This window comes from Mobula birostris, chromosome 28 (assembly GCF_030028105.1).
Source record: "Mobula birostris isolate sMobBir1 chromosome 28, sMobBir1.hap1, whole genome shotgun sequence".
In the NCBI taxonomy this organism is placed as follows: domain Eukaryota; kingdom Metazoa; phylum Chordata; class Chondrichthyes; order Myliobatiformes; family Myliobatidae; genus Mobula; species Mobula birostris.
The window spans coordinates 3,729,182-3,749,136 of record NC_092397.1 but is presented as its reverse complement, the minus strand read 5'-3'; the positions used below and the strand labels follow the sequence as shown (position 1 = coordinate 3,749,136).

The 19,955-nt window shown below is 50.6% G+C and overlaps 1 protein-coding gene across 6 annotated transcripts in view; it reads right to left on the bottom strand.

Moving 5' to 3' along the window:
* The window catches only part of mark2b (MAP/microtubule affinity-regulating kinase 2b), a 180,669-nt gene that overhangs the window by 67,435 nt on the left and 93,279 nt on the right, over positions 1-19,955 (bottom strand). For all 6 annotated transcript variants that reach the window (XM_072245999.1, XM_072246000.1, XM_072246002.1 and 3 more), the window contains 2 exons: positions 14,371-14,565; positions 13,682-13,735 (listed from right to left, as the gene is read on the bottom strand). In XM_072245999.1, the coding sequence (XP_072102100.1) occupies positions 13,682-13,735; positions 14,371-14,565 (249 nt within the window). The remainder of the gene's footprint in view (positions 1-13,681; positions 13,736-14,370; positions 14,566-19,955) is intronic.

The window sequence follows — 19,955 nt, the reverse complement described above, 5'->3', positions numbered from 1 at the left end:
CACCGACAGGGGAGGTGGCCAAACCCCAATCTAACCTGCTCTCTCCCACCGCGCCACCTGGATCTTCTCCCCGGTCGGCTGCAACAGGCAACCCTGCAGCGTGAGGGCCTGGTCTGCAGCTACCTCCTGCCATTGGGTCGCGCTGATGAACCAGTGAACAGCACTTGCTGTATTCTACAGTATCGATGCCCAATGGGGGGGAGAGGAGCACAAGAAAACCATCCAAGACAATCGCGTCCACAGTCTGTCGGACGGTGCACCGACCCTGATGCCTTCCACCGCGATGAGCTGAGCTGCCAACAGAGACGGGCGGGGACAGCCCAGTCGCTCACAGGCAAAGCCCCCCACCCCCCCAGCACGCAGCTCACCGGATGCACCGTAGGGAGAGTGCCTGGGAAACAGGCCATCTCAAGTCCGAGGTAAGAGAGGGGGTTCCTCACTGCTGGGGGTTGTGGGGGAGGCACCTCCTTGTCAGGGGAGCCGTTTTCCCCAAATTTAGATTTTTTTTAATGTAAAGAGATTAGTTGTATTTGTCACGTGTACATGGAAACACACAGCGAAATGCATCGTTTGCGTCAATAACTGTGCTGGGGGCAGCCTGCGAGTGTCGCTATGTTTCCATAAGACCATAATACCATAAGACAGAGGAGCAGAATTAGGCCATCTGGCCCATCGAATCTGCTCGGCCATTTAATCATGGCTAATCCTTTCTGTCTGTCTCCATGTTCACAGCTTACTAACCCTAACCCCTACGTCTTTGGGACGCGGGAGGAGACCGGGGCACGCGGAGGATTGGTTCTGCTTGGAACTTCGCAACAATTGAAACAAGACATAGCCACAGCCACTGGCGGAATCCGTGGCTGCTAGTGCCGTAACGCTTTGCACTAGCCACAACACTAACATTGCGACCACACCACCCCGCCCCCATTACCGGGGGTGGTAATGGGGACAAGCTCCCACTACCTATAAATGCTCCCAATGGTGTGTGACTCAAGGAGGTTTTGACAACCAAGTCCAGCTCCTGGCCTTCAGGTGTGGCTAAGCTACTAAGCCCAGCGGAACAATCTCTACTGACAGGGCAAGTTACTGGCACCTTAAAGCCAGTCATTTCAGGCAAATGTGGCTTGTCAGCCATGGTTGGCAGCTCATCTAGGAGAAGGAAAATTCTGATCTCAAAGCTCCAATGCCATGCAGCTATACCCATTCATAGGGAGTAAATCCCCAGAAAAATCCAGAACTGGAGTCCTACATTGAGTTCAACGCTGGTTGGCAACTCTTGCGATGCCACCGGTGCCAAACCGTACCAGTCTCTGCCATTCCTTTGGGTTCATCAGATGTGTGTACAGCGGGAGCCTGCTGCATGGGCAACAGCTCGTTCTCCATACCGCACTGCCCGGGCTTGTGTATCTAGACAGCTAGAGTGCAACATCCATAGCTGACCCTGACCGACAGAGGTCCCAGCAAGAAAGGCTCACTCTGATGGTGGAGTGAGATTTTACTGTTGGCCTAAGGTCCCGAGCTGTGCTGTACAGTTCTACATTTGAAGCATATCAACCTTTATTCAGGTCCATCTTGTTTAGTCAGGTTTTAATCCTTCCCAGAAGACGACAATGACCTTCGGTGACTGGCCCGGTCTCCAGCTCGGACTCGCCCTACTGCGGCGCGGAGCCTTTCGATTCGCTGCTGACAAATACCGCCGGCTCAGGTTTCCATCTCACTTCAGGAATATCCAGTCTTGCCGGAGTGCAGGAACTCGCTCTCCCATTGTTCCCCAGGACCTCTTCACGAAAGCAGCCAGAGCAGGAGGTATCGGGTAGCGTTCCGAGCTCTCCCCCCCCAACACCACAGGGGAGGGGGTGGTTTTGAAAGCTGACACCTCCGTCAATCACTGATCCCTTGGCGACTGGCGAGAAGCATTGGGCTCGCCTGCTGTTTTTAGTCTTTTGTCGTACAGTGCTCTGAATTGATTCTCAAACAGTCAATAGAGGGAAGCTCTGTGTAGCGGTTAGCACGATCGCTTTCCAGCGTCCACGATAGCCCGTCGGGGCTCAGTCCCACCACTGCCTGTAAGGAGCTGGGACCACGTGGGTTTCCTCCGGGTGCTCTGCTTTCCTCCCACAGTCCAAAGACGTGCGGGTTGGGGTCAGTCAGTTGTGGGTGTGCTGTGGACATTGCAGGTTGCTCCTAGCACGATCACTGCTGATTTGATTTGACTCAAATCACGCTTTTCGCTCTGTTTCGATGTACACGTGACAAGTAAACCTAATCTTTTATCTTTCCACCTTTGGGCCATGCCATCGTCCCGCAGCTCCCATTGGGCAAGAGGTGCAGAAGCCTGAAGTCCCACACCACCGGGTTCAGAAACAGCGACTTCCCTTCGACCGACCAGCACAACCCTAATCACCAACTCGGTACGACAACACTCCGACCACTTTGCACTAAAATGGCCTTTTTTTTTGTTCTAATTGGATTTTCTTGCAAAAAAATTGTTCAACGTAATGTACATTTTTCCTCTGAATAACGTGTACCTGACGCTCTGTGCCCGCGATACTGCTGTGAGTAAGTTTTTCTTTGCACCCATGCACACATGGACTTGTGCAGACTAGACTTTGACTTCCTCGCAGACCTTGCTCCATATCCCCGCTGTTCAGAAGGTGATGGGGATTCACAACGAGCTGACAGCCGCATTAACATTTAGAAGACATTTGGACAGGTAAACGGACAGCAAACACTTAGTGGGGACGTGGGCCAAAGGCAGGCAAACTGGACTGGCCCAGACCAGCACCCGGGTCAGCATTGATGAGCTGGGCTGAAGGGCCTGTTTGCATGCTGGCATGAGTGCACACTGACAGAGCAAGTCAAACATGGAACCGTACAGCCCAGAAACAGGCCATTTGGCCCACAATGTTGTGCTGAACCAGCTAAAAAGCAAATCAAAAGCACCCAACACTAATCCCTCCTATGTATACCACATCCATATCCCTCCACCTTCATTACATTCCTGTGCCTATCCAGGCATCTCTTCAAAGCCTCTTACGTATTGGTTTCTACCACCCTACCAGGCAGCACATTCTAAGCCTCTCACATCCCCGTTGAACCTGCCCCCTCACCTTCAATGCATGCCCCCCTGGTGTTAGACCTTTCAACCCTGAGGAAACAGATACTCCTTGTCTACTCTATCGGATCTCCCCACAACCTTCGCCGCCCTGAAAAAAACAACCCAAGTTTGTCCAGCCTCTCATGATAGCACATGCCCTTTAAACCAGACAGCGTCCCAGTGAGCCTCTTCTGCACCCCCTCCGAAGCCTCAACATCTCTCCCATAGTGGGGCGACCAGAAACCACAACAGTCTCAGCTATTTTAAGATGATGACAGTTCGGACAAACAAGATGACTAAAGGCATCTCTTTCTTTTGAGAGCCCAGCGAGATACAGACATTGGCAAAGCGATGGCGAGGGTGTTGGCAGTTGGAAAGCTTGGCCAAATGCCAAGAGGAAGGTAATCACAGGGTGCGCAGACAGACAAGTGCCTGTTAGACACACACAAGTGCATCACAAAAAAATGTATCATGATCAGCCTCAGTGAAAGAAGAGCAAACGTGCTGCCATGGAAATAGTCTATCGTAAACACGAGCGATTCTGCAGATCCAGAGCAACGCACAGACAAAACACTGGAGAAGCTCAACAGGTCACGCCACATCTGTGGAAATGAATAAATAGTCGGGCCAAGACCCTTCCTCAGGAAAGGAAAGGAAGGGGGAAGAAGCCAGAATAAGAGGGTCAGGGAGGGGAAGGAGGACAAGCTGGCAGGTGATGGGTGAGACCAGGTGAGGGGGAAGGTGGGTGGGTGGGGGAGAGGGCGGATGAAGTGAGACACTGGGAGCTGATAGGTGAGACCAGGTGAGGGGGAAGGTGGGTGGGGGAGAGGGGGATGAAGTGAGACACTGGGAGGTGATGGGTGAGACCAGGTGAGGGAGAAGGTGGGTGGTGGAAAGGGGGATGAAGTGAGACACTGGGAGGTGATGGGTGAGACCAGGTGAGGGGGAAGGTGGGTGGGGGAGAGGGGGGATGAAGTGAGACACTGGGAGGTGACAGGTGAGACCAGGTGAGGGAGAAGGTGGGTGGGTGGGGGAGAGGGGGGATGAAGTGAGACACTGGGAGGTGATAGGTGAGACCAGGTGAGGGGGAAGGTGGGTGGGTGGGGGAGAGGGGAGATGAAGTGAGACACTAAGAGGTGATGGGTGAGACTAGGTGAGGGGGAAGGTGGGTGGGTGGGAGAGAGGGGGGATGAAGTGAGACACTGGGAGGTGATAGGTGAGACCAGGTGAGGGAAAAGGTGGGTGGGGGAGAGGGGGGATGAAGTGAGACACTAAGAGGTGATGGGTGAGACCAGGTGAGGGGGAAGGTGGGTGGGTGAGGGAGGGAGAGGTGGGATGAAGTGAGACACTGGGAGGTGATGGGTGAGACCAGGTGAGGGGGAAGGTGGGTGGGGGCGAGGGGGGATGAAGTGAGACACTGGGAGGTGATGGGTGAGACCAGGTGAGGGGGAAGGTGGGTGGGTGGGGGAGAAGGGGAATGAAGTGAGACACTGGGAGTTGATAGGTGAGACCAGGTGAGGGGGAAGGTGGGTGGGTGGGGGAGAGAGGGAATGAAGTGAGACACTGGGAGGTGATAGGTGAGACCAGGTGAGGGGGAAGGTGGGTGGGTGGGGGAGAGGGGATGAAGTGAGACACTGGGAGGTGATAGGTGAGGGGTAGGTGGATAGATGAGAGAGGAGAGGGGTGAAGTAGGACCTGAAGAAGGAGGAATCTGATAGGAGAGGACAGCGGACCATGGGAGAAAGGAGAAGGGGAACCAAAGGAAGGTGAGAGGCCAGTGAGAGGGGGACCACAGATTGGGGGATGGAAAAAGCTAGAAGTGGGGGGGGGGGGGGATTTCCTGGTTGAAGAAATTAATCTTCTTACCATCAGGTTGGAGGCTAGCCAAACGGAATATGAGGTGTTTCTCCTCCAACCTGAGAATGGCCTCACTACGGTACCAGAGGTCGTGGACTGAGACATTGGAGTATAAATGGGAAGTCGAACTGAAACAGGTGGCCACTGGAAAATCCCACCTGCTGCGGCCGCCGGAGACAAGGTGCCAGGAAGTGGTTCCCCCACTGGAGGGGAGGCCACACTGGGAGCAGCAGAGGTTCGGCACTCAACCCCAGAATCAGAATCAGGTTTAATCTCGCTGGCCTACGTCATGAAACCTGTTGCCTTGCGGCGGCAGCACATTGCAATACAAGCCAATAAAACCATCAATTACAGTAAGTACTATCAAAATCAAATTAAGTAGTGCAAAAAGAGAAGGGAAAAATACTCAGGAAATGTTCACGGGCTCAGTGTCCATTCAGAAATCGGATGGCGGAGGGGAAGAGGCTGTTCCTGGAACGTTGAGTGTGGGTGTTCAGGATGGTAACAATGAGAAGAGGGCATGTTCTGGCGGATGAGGGTCCTGAACGATGGACGTTGCCTTTTTGAGGTACCGCTCCTTGAAGACGTCCTGGTTGCTGAAGAGGCCAGCGCCGACAACGGAGCTGGCAGTGTTTACAACTTTCTGCAGCTTTTCCCGATGCTAAGCCGTGGCCCCTCCATACCAAATATATATATATATATATATATATATATATATATAGTAACACGAGTGTTCGTTAGTCCTGACGAAGGGTCTCGGCCCGAAATGTCGACTGTACCTCTTCCTAGAGATGCTGCCCGGCCTGCTGCGTTCACCAGCAACTTTGATGTGTGTTGCATATATATACAGGCAAAAGTCTCAGGCGCATATATATAGCCCGGGTACTAAGACCTCTGCACAGTACTGTATTTGTCATTATGTTGATCATTACAGAATGTCTCTCTGGTGCTTCCTGCTCCCTTTCCCTAACCATGATTCCCCTCTCTCTGGCCCCTTCCCACTCTCAGACCACAAGAGAGACCCGTATCAGAATCAGGTTTGCCATCACTCACAGATGTCATGAAATTTGTTTTTTTTAGACCACAGTATAGTGGAGTACATAAAATTACTACCCTACCTACATATTCTGTGTGCGCCTAAGACTTTTCACAGTATGGTGTGTATACACACACACACACAACAGTACGGTAGTAATTTTATATATACTTCTTACGGTAATTTATACATCTTTAATAAGGAATTGCACTGTACTGCCACAAAACAACAGATTTCACAGCATGCAGTCTGCCGGTGATATGAAACCTGATTCTGATTCAGTTCAAAACCCTGTTATCAGCCCCAACATCAGAGAGTGATGCAGAGTTTCGACCTGACACGTCCACAGTTCCCCCACCCCACCCCCCAGCTGCTGAGTTTCTCCAGCAGACAGACTGATGGATTGATCGAGATACAGCGTGGAATCGGCCCTTCGAGCTACAGCGCCCAGCAACCCGGTTTAACCCCAGCCTAATCATGGGACAACTTACAAAGGCCAATCAGCCTACCACCTGGCACGTCTTTGGACTGTGGGAGGAAACCAGAGCACCTGGAGGAAACCCACACAGTCACGGGGAGAGAACGTACAGACAGCGGGGGGAAATGAACCCGGGTCGTTGGTACTAACCACTACACTGCCGTGTTGATCTTTGAGGTAGAATCTAACACGAAGGATTTGCACGGGATAATGGTGCACCGGTAACCAGCCAGTTAAGTGATCAATGTAATCTCTCTCTCAATGCCAGCAAAACTAAAGAGCCGATTATTGACTGCAGGAGGAAGAAATCAGAGGTCCTCATTTGGGAATCAGGGATGGACAGGGTCATATCAGAGAGTCTGTCCTGGGACCAACACACAAGTGCATCACAAAGAATGCACGACAGCACTTTGACTTTCTCAGATTTTGTGTAGATTTGGCACCAAAAACTTTGACAAACTTCTATAGGTGCTTAGTGGAGAGTATCCTGACTGGCTACATCTCGGCCAACGCCCAGGAATGGGAATGCCTACAGAAAGTGGTGGGAACAGTCCAGTCCGTCACAGGCAAAGCACTCCCCACCCTCAACACATTTACACACAGCACCACCAACAAGAAAGCAGCATCAGGGACCCCCACCACCCAGGCCAGGCTCTCTTCTCACTGCTGCCATCAGGAAGGTGGTACAGGAGCCTCAGGTGCCACACTGCCAGGTTGGGGAACAGTTATTATCCCTCAACCACCAGGCCCCTGAACGGGAGTGGACAATTTCACTCACCCTATCCCCACTGCAGTCAGAATCAGAATTATTATCACCGGCATGTACGTGAAATTTGTTAACTTAGCAGCAGCAGTTCAATGTAATACATAATCTAGCAGAGAGAAAAAATAAAATAAATAAAATAAAAAAATAAATAAGTAAATCAATTATGTATATTGAATAGACTTTAAAAATGTGCAAAAACAGAAATGCTGTATATTAAAAAAAGTGAGGTAGTGTCCAAAGATTCAATACCCATTTAGGAATCGGATGGCAGAGGGGAAGAAGCTGTTCCTGAATCGCTGAGTGTGTGCCTTCAGGCTTCTGTACCTCCTACCTGATGGTAACAGTGAGAAAAGGACATGCCCTGGGTGCTGGAGGTCCTTAATAATGGACGCCGTCTTTCTGAGACACCGCTCCCTGAAGATGTCCTGGGTACTTTGTAGGCTAGTGCCCGAGATGGAGCTGGCTAGATTTACAACCTTCTGTAGCTTCTTTCGGTCCTGTGCAGTAGCCCCTCCATACCAGACAGTGATGCAGCCTGTCAGAATGCTGTCCATGGTACAACTATAGAAGTTTTTGAGTGTATTTGTTGACGTGCCAAATCTCTTCAAACTCCTAATGAAGTATAGCCACTGTCTAGCTTTCTTTATGACTACATCAATATGTTGGGACCAGGTTAGATCCTCAGAGATCTTGACACCCAGGAACCTAAAACTGCTCACTCTCTCCACTTCTGATCCCTCGATAAGGATTGGTATGTGTTCCTTTGTCTTACCCTTCCTGAAGTCCACAATCAGATCTTTTATCTTACTGACTTTGAGTGCCAGGTTGTTGCTGTGACACCACTCCACTAGTTGGCATATCTCACTCCTGTACACCCTCTCGTAACCACCTGAGATTCTACCAACAATGGTTGTATCGTCAGCAAATTTATAGATGGTATTTGAGCTATGCCTATCCACACAGTCATGTGTATATAGAGAGTAGAGCAGTAGGCTAAACACCCCCCCATGAGGTACGCAAGTGTTGATCTTCAGTGAGGAGGACAGGTTATCACTGATCCACACAGATTGTGGTCTTCTGGTTAGGAAGTCGAGGATCCAATTGCAGAGGGAGGTACAGAGGCCCAGGTTCTGCAACTTCTCAATCAGGATTGTGGGAATGATGGTGTTAAATGCTGAGCTATAGTCAATGAACTGCATCCTGATGTAGGTGTTTGCATTGTCTAGGTGGTCTAAAGCCATGTGGAGAGCCATTGAGAGTGCGTCTGCCATTGGCCTATTGTGGCGATAGGCAAATTGCAATGGGTCCAGGTCCTTGCTGAGGCAGGAGTTCAGTCTAGTCATGACCAACCTCTCAAAGCATTTCATCACTGTCGATGTGAGTACTACCGGGCGATAGTCATTAAGGCAGCTCACATTATTCTTCTTCGGCACTGGTATAATTGTTGCCTTTTTGAGGCAAGTGGGAACTTCTGCCTGTAGCAGTGAGAGGTTGAAAATGTCCTAGTTGGTTGGCACAGGTTTTCAGTACCAGGTATTCCATCTGGATCTTCAGCCTTGCGAGGGTTCACTCTCTGTAAAGACAGTCTAACATCGGCCTCTGAGACAGAGATCACAGGGTCATCAGGTGCAGCAGGGATCTTCACAGCTGTAGTTGTGTTCTCCCTTTCAAAGCGTGCATAGAAAGCGTTGAGTTCACCTGGTAGTGAAGCATCGCTGCCATTTATACTATTGGGTTTCGCTTTGTAGGAAGTGATGTCTTGCAGACCCTGCCAGAGTTACCGTGCATCTGATATCGCCTCCAACCTCGTTCGAAATTGTTTCTTCACCCTTGAAATACCTGGTTTTCTGGTACAGGCCTGGGTCGCCAGACTTGAATGCCACAGATTCAGCAGACGACGTAGCTCCTGGTTCATCCACGGCTTTTGGTTTGGGAATGTACAGTAAGTCCTTGTGGGCACACACTCATCCACACAGGTTTTAATGGAAGTCGGTAACAACTGCAGCAATGTTCCCTCCAAAGTGGTGCGTGGCACACATATTTTGCTACAAGAGCACACAAGGGAATTTAAACTGCGCACAAAAGGTTGTCACCCTCTCCCTCATCGGCATGCTAAGTATATCTCACGATCGTACACTATCACATTTCCTTCCGTGTTGACAACATGGAGTTTGTGACAATTTGTCTGCAGATTTAGAACTGGCTTATTTACGCTGTTTTTATTGAATAAATTATTCAGAGTGCATGTCGTTGTCACTGGGCAAAAAACACTGCACAGCGCAAGATTTTTGCACAGACTGGTCATTACACAGTAGAAGAAACACTGTCCAGCGCTGAATAGATCATAATCTATGGACTCACTTTCAAGGGCTCTATAAACCCATGTCCTCAGTATTATTTATTTTATTCTTTAGCATAATTTGTCTTCTTTTGCATGTTGGTTATTGTCTTCATTTTTTAAATTTTATTTCAGAGATACCGAGCCACTGAACTGCACTGGTCAGCAATCCCCAATTTAACCCTAGCCTCATCACGTGACAATTCACCCTCTCACCCGTACATCTTTGGACTGTGGGAGGAAACCAGAGCACCCGCAGGAAACCCACGCGGTCACGGGGAGAACGTACAAACTCCTTACAGGTGGCGCCAGAACTGAACGTCGAAATCCCGACGCCCCGATCGGTAATGGCTTCTCACTAACCGCGATGCCAATTTGCCTCCCGCATCTGGGAACAAGGCGCATTTCCCCCCCTCTGTCCTGAGAGACGAGGACTTTACCTTCCTGCTCCACAGCTGACCAAGGAGCGCAGGGAAAGATTAATAGCCCCCAAATTTCAAATTAAGTTTATGATCAAGGTACATATATGTCACAATATACAACCCTGAGATTCATTTTCTTGCAAACATTCACAATAAATACAAAGAAAACAAAATAATAATAAGTAAGCAATCAATATCAAGAACATGAGATGAAGAGTCGTTGAAAGTGAGTCTATAGGTTGTGGGAACAGTTCAGTGTTGGGATGGGTGAAATTGTCCTCTCTGGTTCAAGACCCTGATGGCTGAGGGTTAATAACTGCTGGAGTGTGTCCTGAGGCACCTCTACCTCGTTCCTGATGGCAGCAGCAAGAAGAGAGCATGGCCTGGAAGGCGGGTGACCGTGAAGATGCATGCTACTTTCCTGTAACAGTGCTTCATGTAGATGTGCACGCTGCTGGGGAGGGCTTTGCCCCGATGCAATGGGCTGCATCCGCTAGTTTTTTGTAGGCGTTTCCGTACCAGGCCGTGATGCTGCAGTCAGTACCCTCTCCACCGCACATCAACATACATGTGTGGGACTACTGATGCAGACCAGCAAACGCACCCGCTTTAAGAATGAGAGCAGCATTAGCCGTGACCTCTGCAGATGAGCGGGCTCAGTCGCCGGGTTGCCTTGGTAACCCATTGGCGTTTACGGTATGAACAACTGCTGGAGACAGTAACTAACTCCAGCGTGTCTTGGCTTGCCTGAGTAATTACCAGGCACAGGACAAGTGGCGGGGAAAGCTCATGACAGCCCCGGTGAACAGCCATTCTGTCATGACACGGGAAAGAAAATCGTCAGCGTCAACGGAGAGGAATAAACGGTCAACGTTTCGGGCCGAGACCCTTCTTCTGGACTGAGAAGGAAGGGGGAAGACACCAGAATAAACAGGTAGCCATGGACTGACATGTCGGAATGAGAATGGGACAACAACACACTAAAAACTGGTGGATATTCTTTGGAGGGGTTTTAAACACAAGAGGTTCCGCACACACTGGAAGTCCAGAACAACACACACAGCACTGGGGCTCCACAGGGGACTGTCTTGCCTCCCTTTCTCTTCACCATCTACATCTCAGACTTCAACTACTGCACAGAGTCTTGTCATCTTCAGAAGTTTTCTGATGACTCTGCCATAGTTGGATGCTTCAGCAAGGGAGATGAGGCTGAGTACAGGGCTACGGTGGGAAACTTTGTCACATGGTGTGAGCAGAATTATCTGCAGCTTAATGTGAAAAAGACTAAGGAGCTGGTGGTAGACCTGAGGAGAGCTAAGGCACCGGTGACCCCTGTTTCCATCCAGGGGGTCAGTGTGGACATGGTGGAGGATTACAAATACCTGGGGATACGTACTGACAATAAACTGGACTGGTCAAAGAACACTGAGGCTGTCTACAAGAAGGGTCAGAGCCGTCTCTATTTCCTGAGGAGACTGAGGCCCTTTAACATCTGCCGGACAATGCTGAGGATGTTCTACGAATCTGTGGTGGCCAGTGCTATCATGTTTGCTGTTGTGTGCTGGGGCAGCAGGCTGAGGGTAGCAGACACCAACAGAATCAACAAACTCATCCGTAAGGCCAGTGATGTTGTGGGGATGGAACTGGACTCTCTGATGGTGGTGTCTGAAAAGAGGATGCTGTCCAAGTTGCATGTCATCTTGGACAATGTCTCCCATCCACTACATAATGTACTGGGTGCGCACAGGAGTACATTCAGCCAGAGACTCATTCCACCGAGATGCAGCACAGAGTGTCATAGGAAGTCATTCCTGTCTGTGGCCATCAAACTTTACAACTCCTCCCTTGGAGGGTCAGACACTCTGAGCCAACAGGCTGGTTCTGGACTTATTTCCATCTGGCATAATTTACATATTACTATTTAATTATTTATGGTTTTATGTTGCTATATTTATACTCTATTCTTGGTTGGTGCAACTGTAACGAAACTCAATTTCCCTTGGGATCAATAAAGTATCTCTATTTATCTATCTAAAATGCTGGAGGAACTCAGCAGGTCAAGCAGCGTCTATGGAGAGGAACACACAGACATTTCGGGCCAAGACCCGATATCAGGACTGGAAAGGAAGAGGGAAGAAGGCAGAATAACTTGTTCTGGCTTCTTCCCTCTTCTCCCTTCCCTTCCTTTCCAGTCCGATCGGCTCAAGGCACAGAGTCACTGTATTAGGAGGGAGAAAACAGATAAGCAGCTGTGTGATCTGACATAAGGCCTTTCTTCGCCAAAGTCGTCCCTCCCTGGGAACAGTTCACACGGATATAAGCCCAGATCCTCCCTGCCTCAGGACATTTCAAAGTTCAAAGCAATTTTATTATCAAAGTACATACAGATCAGCTTGTACTACCCCAAGATGCGTTTTCCTGCAGACGTTCACAGTAGAACAAAGAAACACAATAAAATCAATGACAAACTAGACACAAAGATGGACAAACAACCAATGTGCAAACAACAAACTGCACCAGTACAAATATGAGACAGAGACAGAGAGAGAGAGAGAGACAGACACAGAGAGAGAGACAGACAGAGAGAGAGACACAGACAGAGAGAGAGAGAGAGAGACAGAGAGACAGAGAGAGAGAGAGAGAGACAGAGACAGAGAGAGAGAGAGATAGAGAGAGAGGGGGGGGCAGAGAGGGATGGACAGAGAAACAGAGAGGGACAGAGTGAAAAAGAGGGGGGACAGAGAGAGAGAGAGGACAGATGAGAAAGAGAGACAGACAGACAGACGAGAGAGAGTGAGAGAGAGAGAGGAGGGAGGGGGAGGGAGAGAGGGGGAGGGGGAGGGAGAGAGGGGGACGGAGAGGGAGGGAGGGACAGATACAGAGATAGAGGGGGAGGGAGGGGGAGGGGGACAGAGAGGGAGAGGGAGGTCAGGACAGATGGGGAGGGAGGTAGGGAGGAAGAGACACAGGGAGAGAAAGAGAGAGGGACAGAGAGAAAAAGCGGGAGGGGCAGAGAGAGAGAGAGAGACAGGTGAGAGAAAGTGAGAGAGAGAGAGAGAGAGAGGGGGGAGGGAGGGGGAGGGAGGTGGGGGGGGGGACAGAGAGACCGGTAGAGAGACACAGAGACAGACCATGCTGGGATATGAGCTGTGGAGTCCTTAAAAGTGAGTCCACAGTGGAGAAATCAGTTCAGAATTGAGGTGAGTGAGGTTATCCACAATGGTCCACATTGCTCACCGGGCGACTGCCTGTGTGAGCTCAGCACCCCGTCCTGGGAAGACGAGGCGAGGCGAGACGAGGTGAGGGCCAGGCTCTGGCTGAAGTCTCATGGGACCGGCGCTGGTCTGCAAAGCCAGACCCTTGAACAACAAAGCAGCCCGTTGCCGCAGCAACGCTAAGCACTGGAGCAGGAGGTCCGGTAAGAGATTTAACTCAGCAGCTTGTGAGCTCTGGCAGCCAGGGAGGGGGGACTAATCCAGACACAGCCGGCGTGCCCTCCGCCGCGAGGGGAAGGGTGGGGGCGAGCGACCTGCAGTGGTGAGATGTGAAGGTATTCCTCTCGAGTACACAGGTCCCACTGTGCACGTCCTCAGACCACTCAGCTTTGGATGGGGCCATGTGACAGCATCCCAAGTGCCACAGTGGGGGAAGGAGGGTGTAACCAGGGGCCTGGGGCCAGGCACTTACCTTCTGCAGACTGGAGGAGTTCAGCTGGGTCTTGTCGATTATTTTGACAGCGACCTGAGAAAAAAAAGAACACGAGAAAGGTTCAGATCGGCGCCAAAACACACACATCGGGACTCCCTCCTTATCCCTGCACGACCCCCTCAGAGCTCAGAGCTCACCCAGAGGGCCCAAGGGGAGAAAGGCAGCCGTTGTTTGATCTGTCTGAGAGCCTGACAGCAGGGACACAGGGGCAGACGAACGGGGAGAGAGGCAGGGACAGACAAAAAGGGAGGGAGGCAGGGACAGAGTGAGGGAGACAGGCGGAGGGGGGACGGAGAGAGAAACAGACAGACAAAAGAGAGACACACACAAAGTGAGAGGGACAGAACCTCGCAGACAGTGAGAGACAGAGAAAGGGAGAGATAAACACAGGGGGAGGGGAAGAAGGGAGACAGACACACAGATAGAGGGAGGGGCGAGAGGGGGAGAGGGGAGGGGCGAGAGGGGGAGAGGGAAGGGAGCGAGGGTGAGAGACAGAGGAGGAGAGAGACCCAGTGAGCCACAACTCAGGTCGGGGAGGGGCAGAAAGAGTTGAGTCAGACTGTGGTGGTGGCCGGGGAGGGGTCAGTCAAGAGCCTGGTACAAGGGGAGGAACCTGTATGAAAGGCAGCAGATCAGTGACCTCCCCCCACCCAGACCACCGGCCTTACCTCCTTCCCTGTCAGCACATGGCGAGCCAGCTTCACCTTGGCGAAGTTACCCTTGCCGATGGTCTTGAGGAGCCGGTAGTTGCCGATGTGAGGGGTGTCCTCGGCCGTGGTGGCAATGGAGCCTCGGCACCGCGGCATGCTGGTCCTGCCAACTGGCTTGGCCTGGTTCGGGGGCTCCGTGTGCCCCACCGTGTGCTGGAAGCAAAGAGAGCACCCGTCACAAGCCCGAACCGAACCACAGAGGCAGCCGAGGAACCCGGCCAAGGGCTCCTAAACGCCTCGGCGGCCCCAAGCAAACAAAACACAAAACCGCCTACGTTTGCTTTGGGGTCAGAGGAGGAGACACAAGTGGCAGACAGAGTACTGAGGAAGATAATATGGATCACACAGTAGCGTAGCAGTTACTATCACAGCAATCGGGGTTGGATTCGAGTCGAGTCGCTGTCCGTAAGATGTCTGCGCGTTCTACCCGTGACTGCGTGGGTTTCCTCCGGGTGCCCCGGTTTCCTCCCACAGTCCCAACGCTGACGGGTGAGGGTGGACTGAGCTGTGAGCATGCCAGGTGGATGCTGGAATACGGTGAACTCCCCAGTCACAAAGCAGTGTCTGCACCTTCTACCTGCGACCGTGTGGGTTCCCCCCGAGGTCTCTCCCACGCCCGATGACGGGTGGGGACTGGTGGTCGTACACTGCCCTCTTTGTCCGTGGGTGAGGGGTAGGTAGATTTTGGGGAAGTTGATGTGAATGACATGCGGGATCGCTGGGTGAACTGGCTGCCGCAGACCACCCGCGTTGTCCGTGGGTGAAGGGTAGATTTTGCGGGAGATGATGTGGATGACACGCGGGATCGCTGGGTTAATCGGCCGCTGTAAATCACCCGCCTTGTCCGTGGGTGGGGGGAGGCGTTTCGAAGTACACGTGACAAATAAAATTCAACTAAAAGAGAACTCTGACTTGACCCCGCGGGACGCGAGGACAACTGTCCCTCGCCCGCTGCTCGTTGGGATCACCATCCCAATGACGGATTGTAAGTTAATTATTCGCGGCACGGGTAATCACAGTCCTGTAGCGGCTAGTACATCGCTATTACAGCTCGGGGAGTTGGAGTCTGGAGTCCAATCCTGTGGGAGGAAACCAGAGCACCCAGAGAAAACCCACCTGGTCACGGGGCGGAAAGTACAAACTCCGTACAGTCAGCGACGGGAATTGAACCCGAATTGCCGGCTTTGTAAAGCACTTCACTAACCCTGCGATCCATTTTGTTATTAATTCATCTTCCACCTTTCCGTGAGGATGCACATCTCCTCCTGCAGTCCGCTCTCAGGCATACAGGTTAGCAAGTTAAGCTCAGAGAGGCTGACATCCAGAACTCTATGACTTCTGACATAGGTCTGGCTGCAAGATCCGATAAAGGATTGCACGGACTGTTGAGAGGAGCATTGGGGTCTCTCACCCGCCCACCCGAGATATGTATCAGGAGCGCTGCGTACACAGGGCCCTTAGAATTGTCAATGATCCCGCCCATCCGTCCAACAATCCCTGTGACTCCCTACCATCAGGCAGGAGGTGCCGTAGCATTAGGACAAGAACTATTAGGATGGGAAACAGCTTCTTCCCCCAGGCTGTGAGACGACTGAACTCCCTGACCCTACCCAGCTCTCATCACAAATGAAACGCCAGTAGTGTTATCCTGTTTACTTTTTAACTTGTGTCATAAATGCACCTTATTACTTGTTCATTTATTTGTGATAATATTACTTCATGTGTTAAGTATATGATGTATGTGGTCTGGAGGAAAGTTGTTTTGATTGGTGGTGTACGTGTATACAGTTCAATGACAATAAACGAAGTCGAATTGTAACAGGCCACGTTTTACCAGTCAGTGGGGCAGCAGCCGAGGTGGTGGTGAGTTCGAGTCCTGGATCGGACAGAAGCTCGAATTTCAGCACTCTTAACACTGTGAGGCCGGCCCATGGTGTTACGGGCTTCGATCTAGAACAGACTGCCTCTCTCTGCACGTGTCAGGTGAGAGTGACACTTCAGAGGCTTTCCAGCAAGCAGGTGGGCGCCATTTCCGCTGTCACCACAATCAACAGCGCACTAATGTCTCCACACACGGTGACGCAAACGTTTGCGAGTAAACTGCCGAGATCGGAGAAAAACTCAGCCCAAATATCAACCTCCCGAGCTCACATTTTCCGAATTATTTCCAACTGAACTGATTCCACAACCTACAGACTCACTATCAAGAACTTACAAACTGGTGTTCTCAGTATGATTTGCATTTGCTCAGTTTGTCTTTTCCACATTCACTGCTTGTCGGTGTTTTCCGACTATAAGACATGGGATCTGCTCCGCGCACTTCTTATGCATTTTTATGTATAAATTTTCGTCAATTATACTTTATTTTTCTTGTAAATGCCTACAAGCAAATGAATCTCAAGGTAGTGTGTGGTAACATATCGGTACTTTGATAGTAAATTTTACTTGGACTTTCCAGTCAGAATGACACCAAGGAAATTGCGGCACTTACCCAGGGGGTGGGGGAAGGAATGTCGCTGGACAACATGACCATTCAAGACGGATAATGGGACACATACCAGGAAGTCGGCAGAAACGGCCAACCTGACTGGACTTGGCCAATCTACTGTATTTTTTGGAAGCAAGCTCGATCCGAAAGAAAGAGATGAAAGAAATGAGGTCAAATGAAGAGGGGAAAGGCACAGATCAAATGGTTCAATTCAATATCAGAGAACGTATACAACCTGAAATTCTCATTCTTCACAGACATCCACGAAACAGGGCAAAAAGGCCAAAGAATGAATGATGATAACATCAAAAACCCAAAACACCCCGTCCCCCCACACGCATCACTGAAGCATTGTTGAGGATCCCAACCACCCATCCTACAATCCCATTGACCCACTACCGTCAGGAAGGAGGTACAGGAGCATCAAGACTGGGACTGCCAGGACTTCCCTCAGGCTGTGAGACTGCCAGCACCAGGGTCTCATCACTAGGACAGAGAGCTATTTGCTGTGTAATCGTGCTGTATGTCACATACATTTTGAATTGGACTTTATTAGCTTATTTGCGGTAATGTTTTGCTGTGCCCCTCCAGAGGAACACTGCTTCGTTTGGTTGTATATTTGTACAGTCAGATGGCAATAAGCTTCAACTTGAACTCCTACAGGTTGATTGCCTCTCTGGGGATGATGAATGACCTTGGGAAACGTAATTATCTCACCGGGTGGCCGGCTAACAAGGTCCTTCAATCTCCTTTATAAATCAAGCCGGTGAGGAAGACAAGCTCGGACTGCTGGAAGAGAGCGTGGGGGTGTGGCAGGGATACAGGGGCAGAGCAGAAGAGACGAGTGGATGGGGGAGGAGGTACAGGAGCCCGAAGACACACACTCAGTGTTTCAGGAACAGCCTCTTCCCCTCTGCCTTCCGATTTCTGAATGGACATTGAACCCATGAACACTACCTCACTACTTTTAATTAACATTTTAATATAATTTCTTATTGTAATTTATAGTATATTTTATGTACTGCTGCCACAAAACAACAGATTTCACGACATATGTCGGTGATAATAGGCCTGATTCGGATTGTGAAGACACACGCACAGTGTGTTCAGAGCAGCTTCTACCTCTCCTCCATCAGAATTTTGAATGGACAATGAACCCACAAACACTACCACGCTATCAGCATTACTTATTTTTATATTTCATATCGTAACTTAGCAATTTCTTACGTCTTATACTGTCCTGCTGCCGCAAAACAACAAACTTCACGATACACGTCAGTGAGAACAAACTCGATTCTGATTCGGAGGCGAGGAAGGGGCACGGAGGGGCAACAGAAAGGCCCAAAGAACGGAGGGGTAAGGGAGGGAGAGGGCCAAACAGAGGAAACATGAGAAATGGGACTGGAAAATGAAAGGGGCCAAAAATAGTGGCATAATGGTGGGGAATGGAGGGACAGAGTGAGAGAGAGAGAGTGAGAGAGAGAGAGAGAGAAAGTGAGTGAGAAAGTGAGAGTGAGTGAGAGACAATGAGAGTGAATGAGCGTGAGAGAGACAATGAGAGTGAATGAGTGGGAGTGAGCAAGAGTGAGCGAGAGAGTGAGAGTGAGAGTGAGAGTGAGTGAGAGTGAGAGAGAGTGAGTGAGACAATGAGAGTGAGAGTGAGAGTGAGAGAGAGTGAGAGAGTGAGACAATGAGAGTGAGAGAGTGAGAGTGAGAGAGAGTGAGAGAGAGAGTGAGACAATGAGAGTGAGAGTGAGTGAGACAATGAGAGTGAGAGAGAGAGTGAGTGAGACAATGAGAGTGAGAGAGTGAGAGTGAGTGAGAGTGAGAGTGAGAGAGAGAGTGAGAGACAGAGTGAGTGAGACAATGAGAGAGAGAGTGAGAGAAAGTGAGAGAGTGAGACAATGAGAGTGAGAGAGTGAGAGTGAGAGAGAGTGAGTCAATGAGAGTGAGAGAGAGTGAGTGAGACAATGAGAGTGAGAGAGAGAGAGAGAGAGTGAGTGAGACAATGAGAATGAGAGAGAGAGTGAGTGAGACAATGAGAGTGAGAGAGAGTGAGAGAGTGAGTGAGACAATGAGAGTGAGAGAGAGAGAGAGTGAGAGAGAGAGTGAGTGAGACAATGAGAGTGAGAGAGAGAGTGAGTGAGACAATGACAGTGAGAGAGAGAGAGTGAGAGTGAGAGTGAGTGAGAAAGAGAGTGAGAGAGAGTGAGTGAGACAATGAGAGTGAGAGAGTGAGAGTGAGAGTGAGTGAGAGTGAGAGAGAGTGAGAGAGAGAGTGAGAGAGAGAGTGAGTGAGAGAGTGAGTGAGACAATGAGAGAGAGGGAGTGAGAGTGAGAGTGAGAGTGAGAGAGAGTGAGAGAGAGAGTGAGAGAGAGAGTGAGTGAGACAATGAGAGTGAGAGAGAGAGAGACTGGAAAGCGTCTCAACAATGGCATATTTTGGAAGTGTAGTCATCTGTCAAAGTTTCTGCAACAGATGGCCCCATCTCGATTCCTGCAAATTATTTCTTCACTGCTTCATGAGGTGTCAGTTCTAAAATAAATTATTCCTTCACAGAGCTTGTGCATCAGAAAGATTAATAACTCCTTCCCCCGCATCAAATCAACAGTGCTGGACTCCGCTGAGGGAGTTGCTGCTGGTTTTCAGAGGGGCCGCGCAGCCGTGTTACAGTGCCAACTGTAAGATCCAGGTTCAGTTCCCTCCCCGACCCCTGCGCAGTTTGTACGTTTTCCCCGTGACCACGTGGGTTTCCTCTGGCAGTCCAAGGACACACGGGTCAGGGTCAGTAAGTCGTGGCCGTGCCACGTTGGCCCGACTTGTGGGCTGCCCCCAGCCCATCCTCACCCTGTGCTGGTCGCTGATGCAAACGACGCACTTCGACGTTCAAGTGAGAAGTAACGCCAATCTTTCATCTTTATCCAGAAGGAAGTTCGCCAGCCTACTGGGATGAGGGAGGAAAGGGGGGGGGGGGGGGGGGCCGAGCTGGCAGGCTTGAATTCGATGGCCAGAATGGCCTTCTCCTGTGGTGAGACCACCCTCCTCTGTGATTCT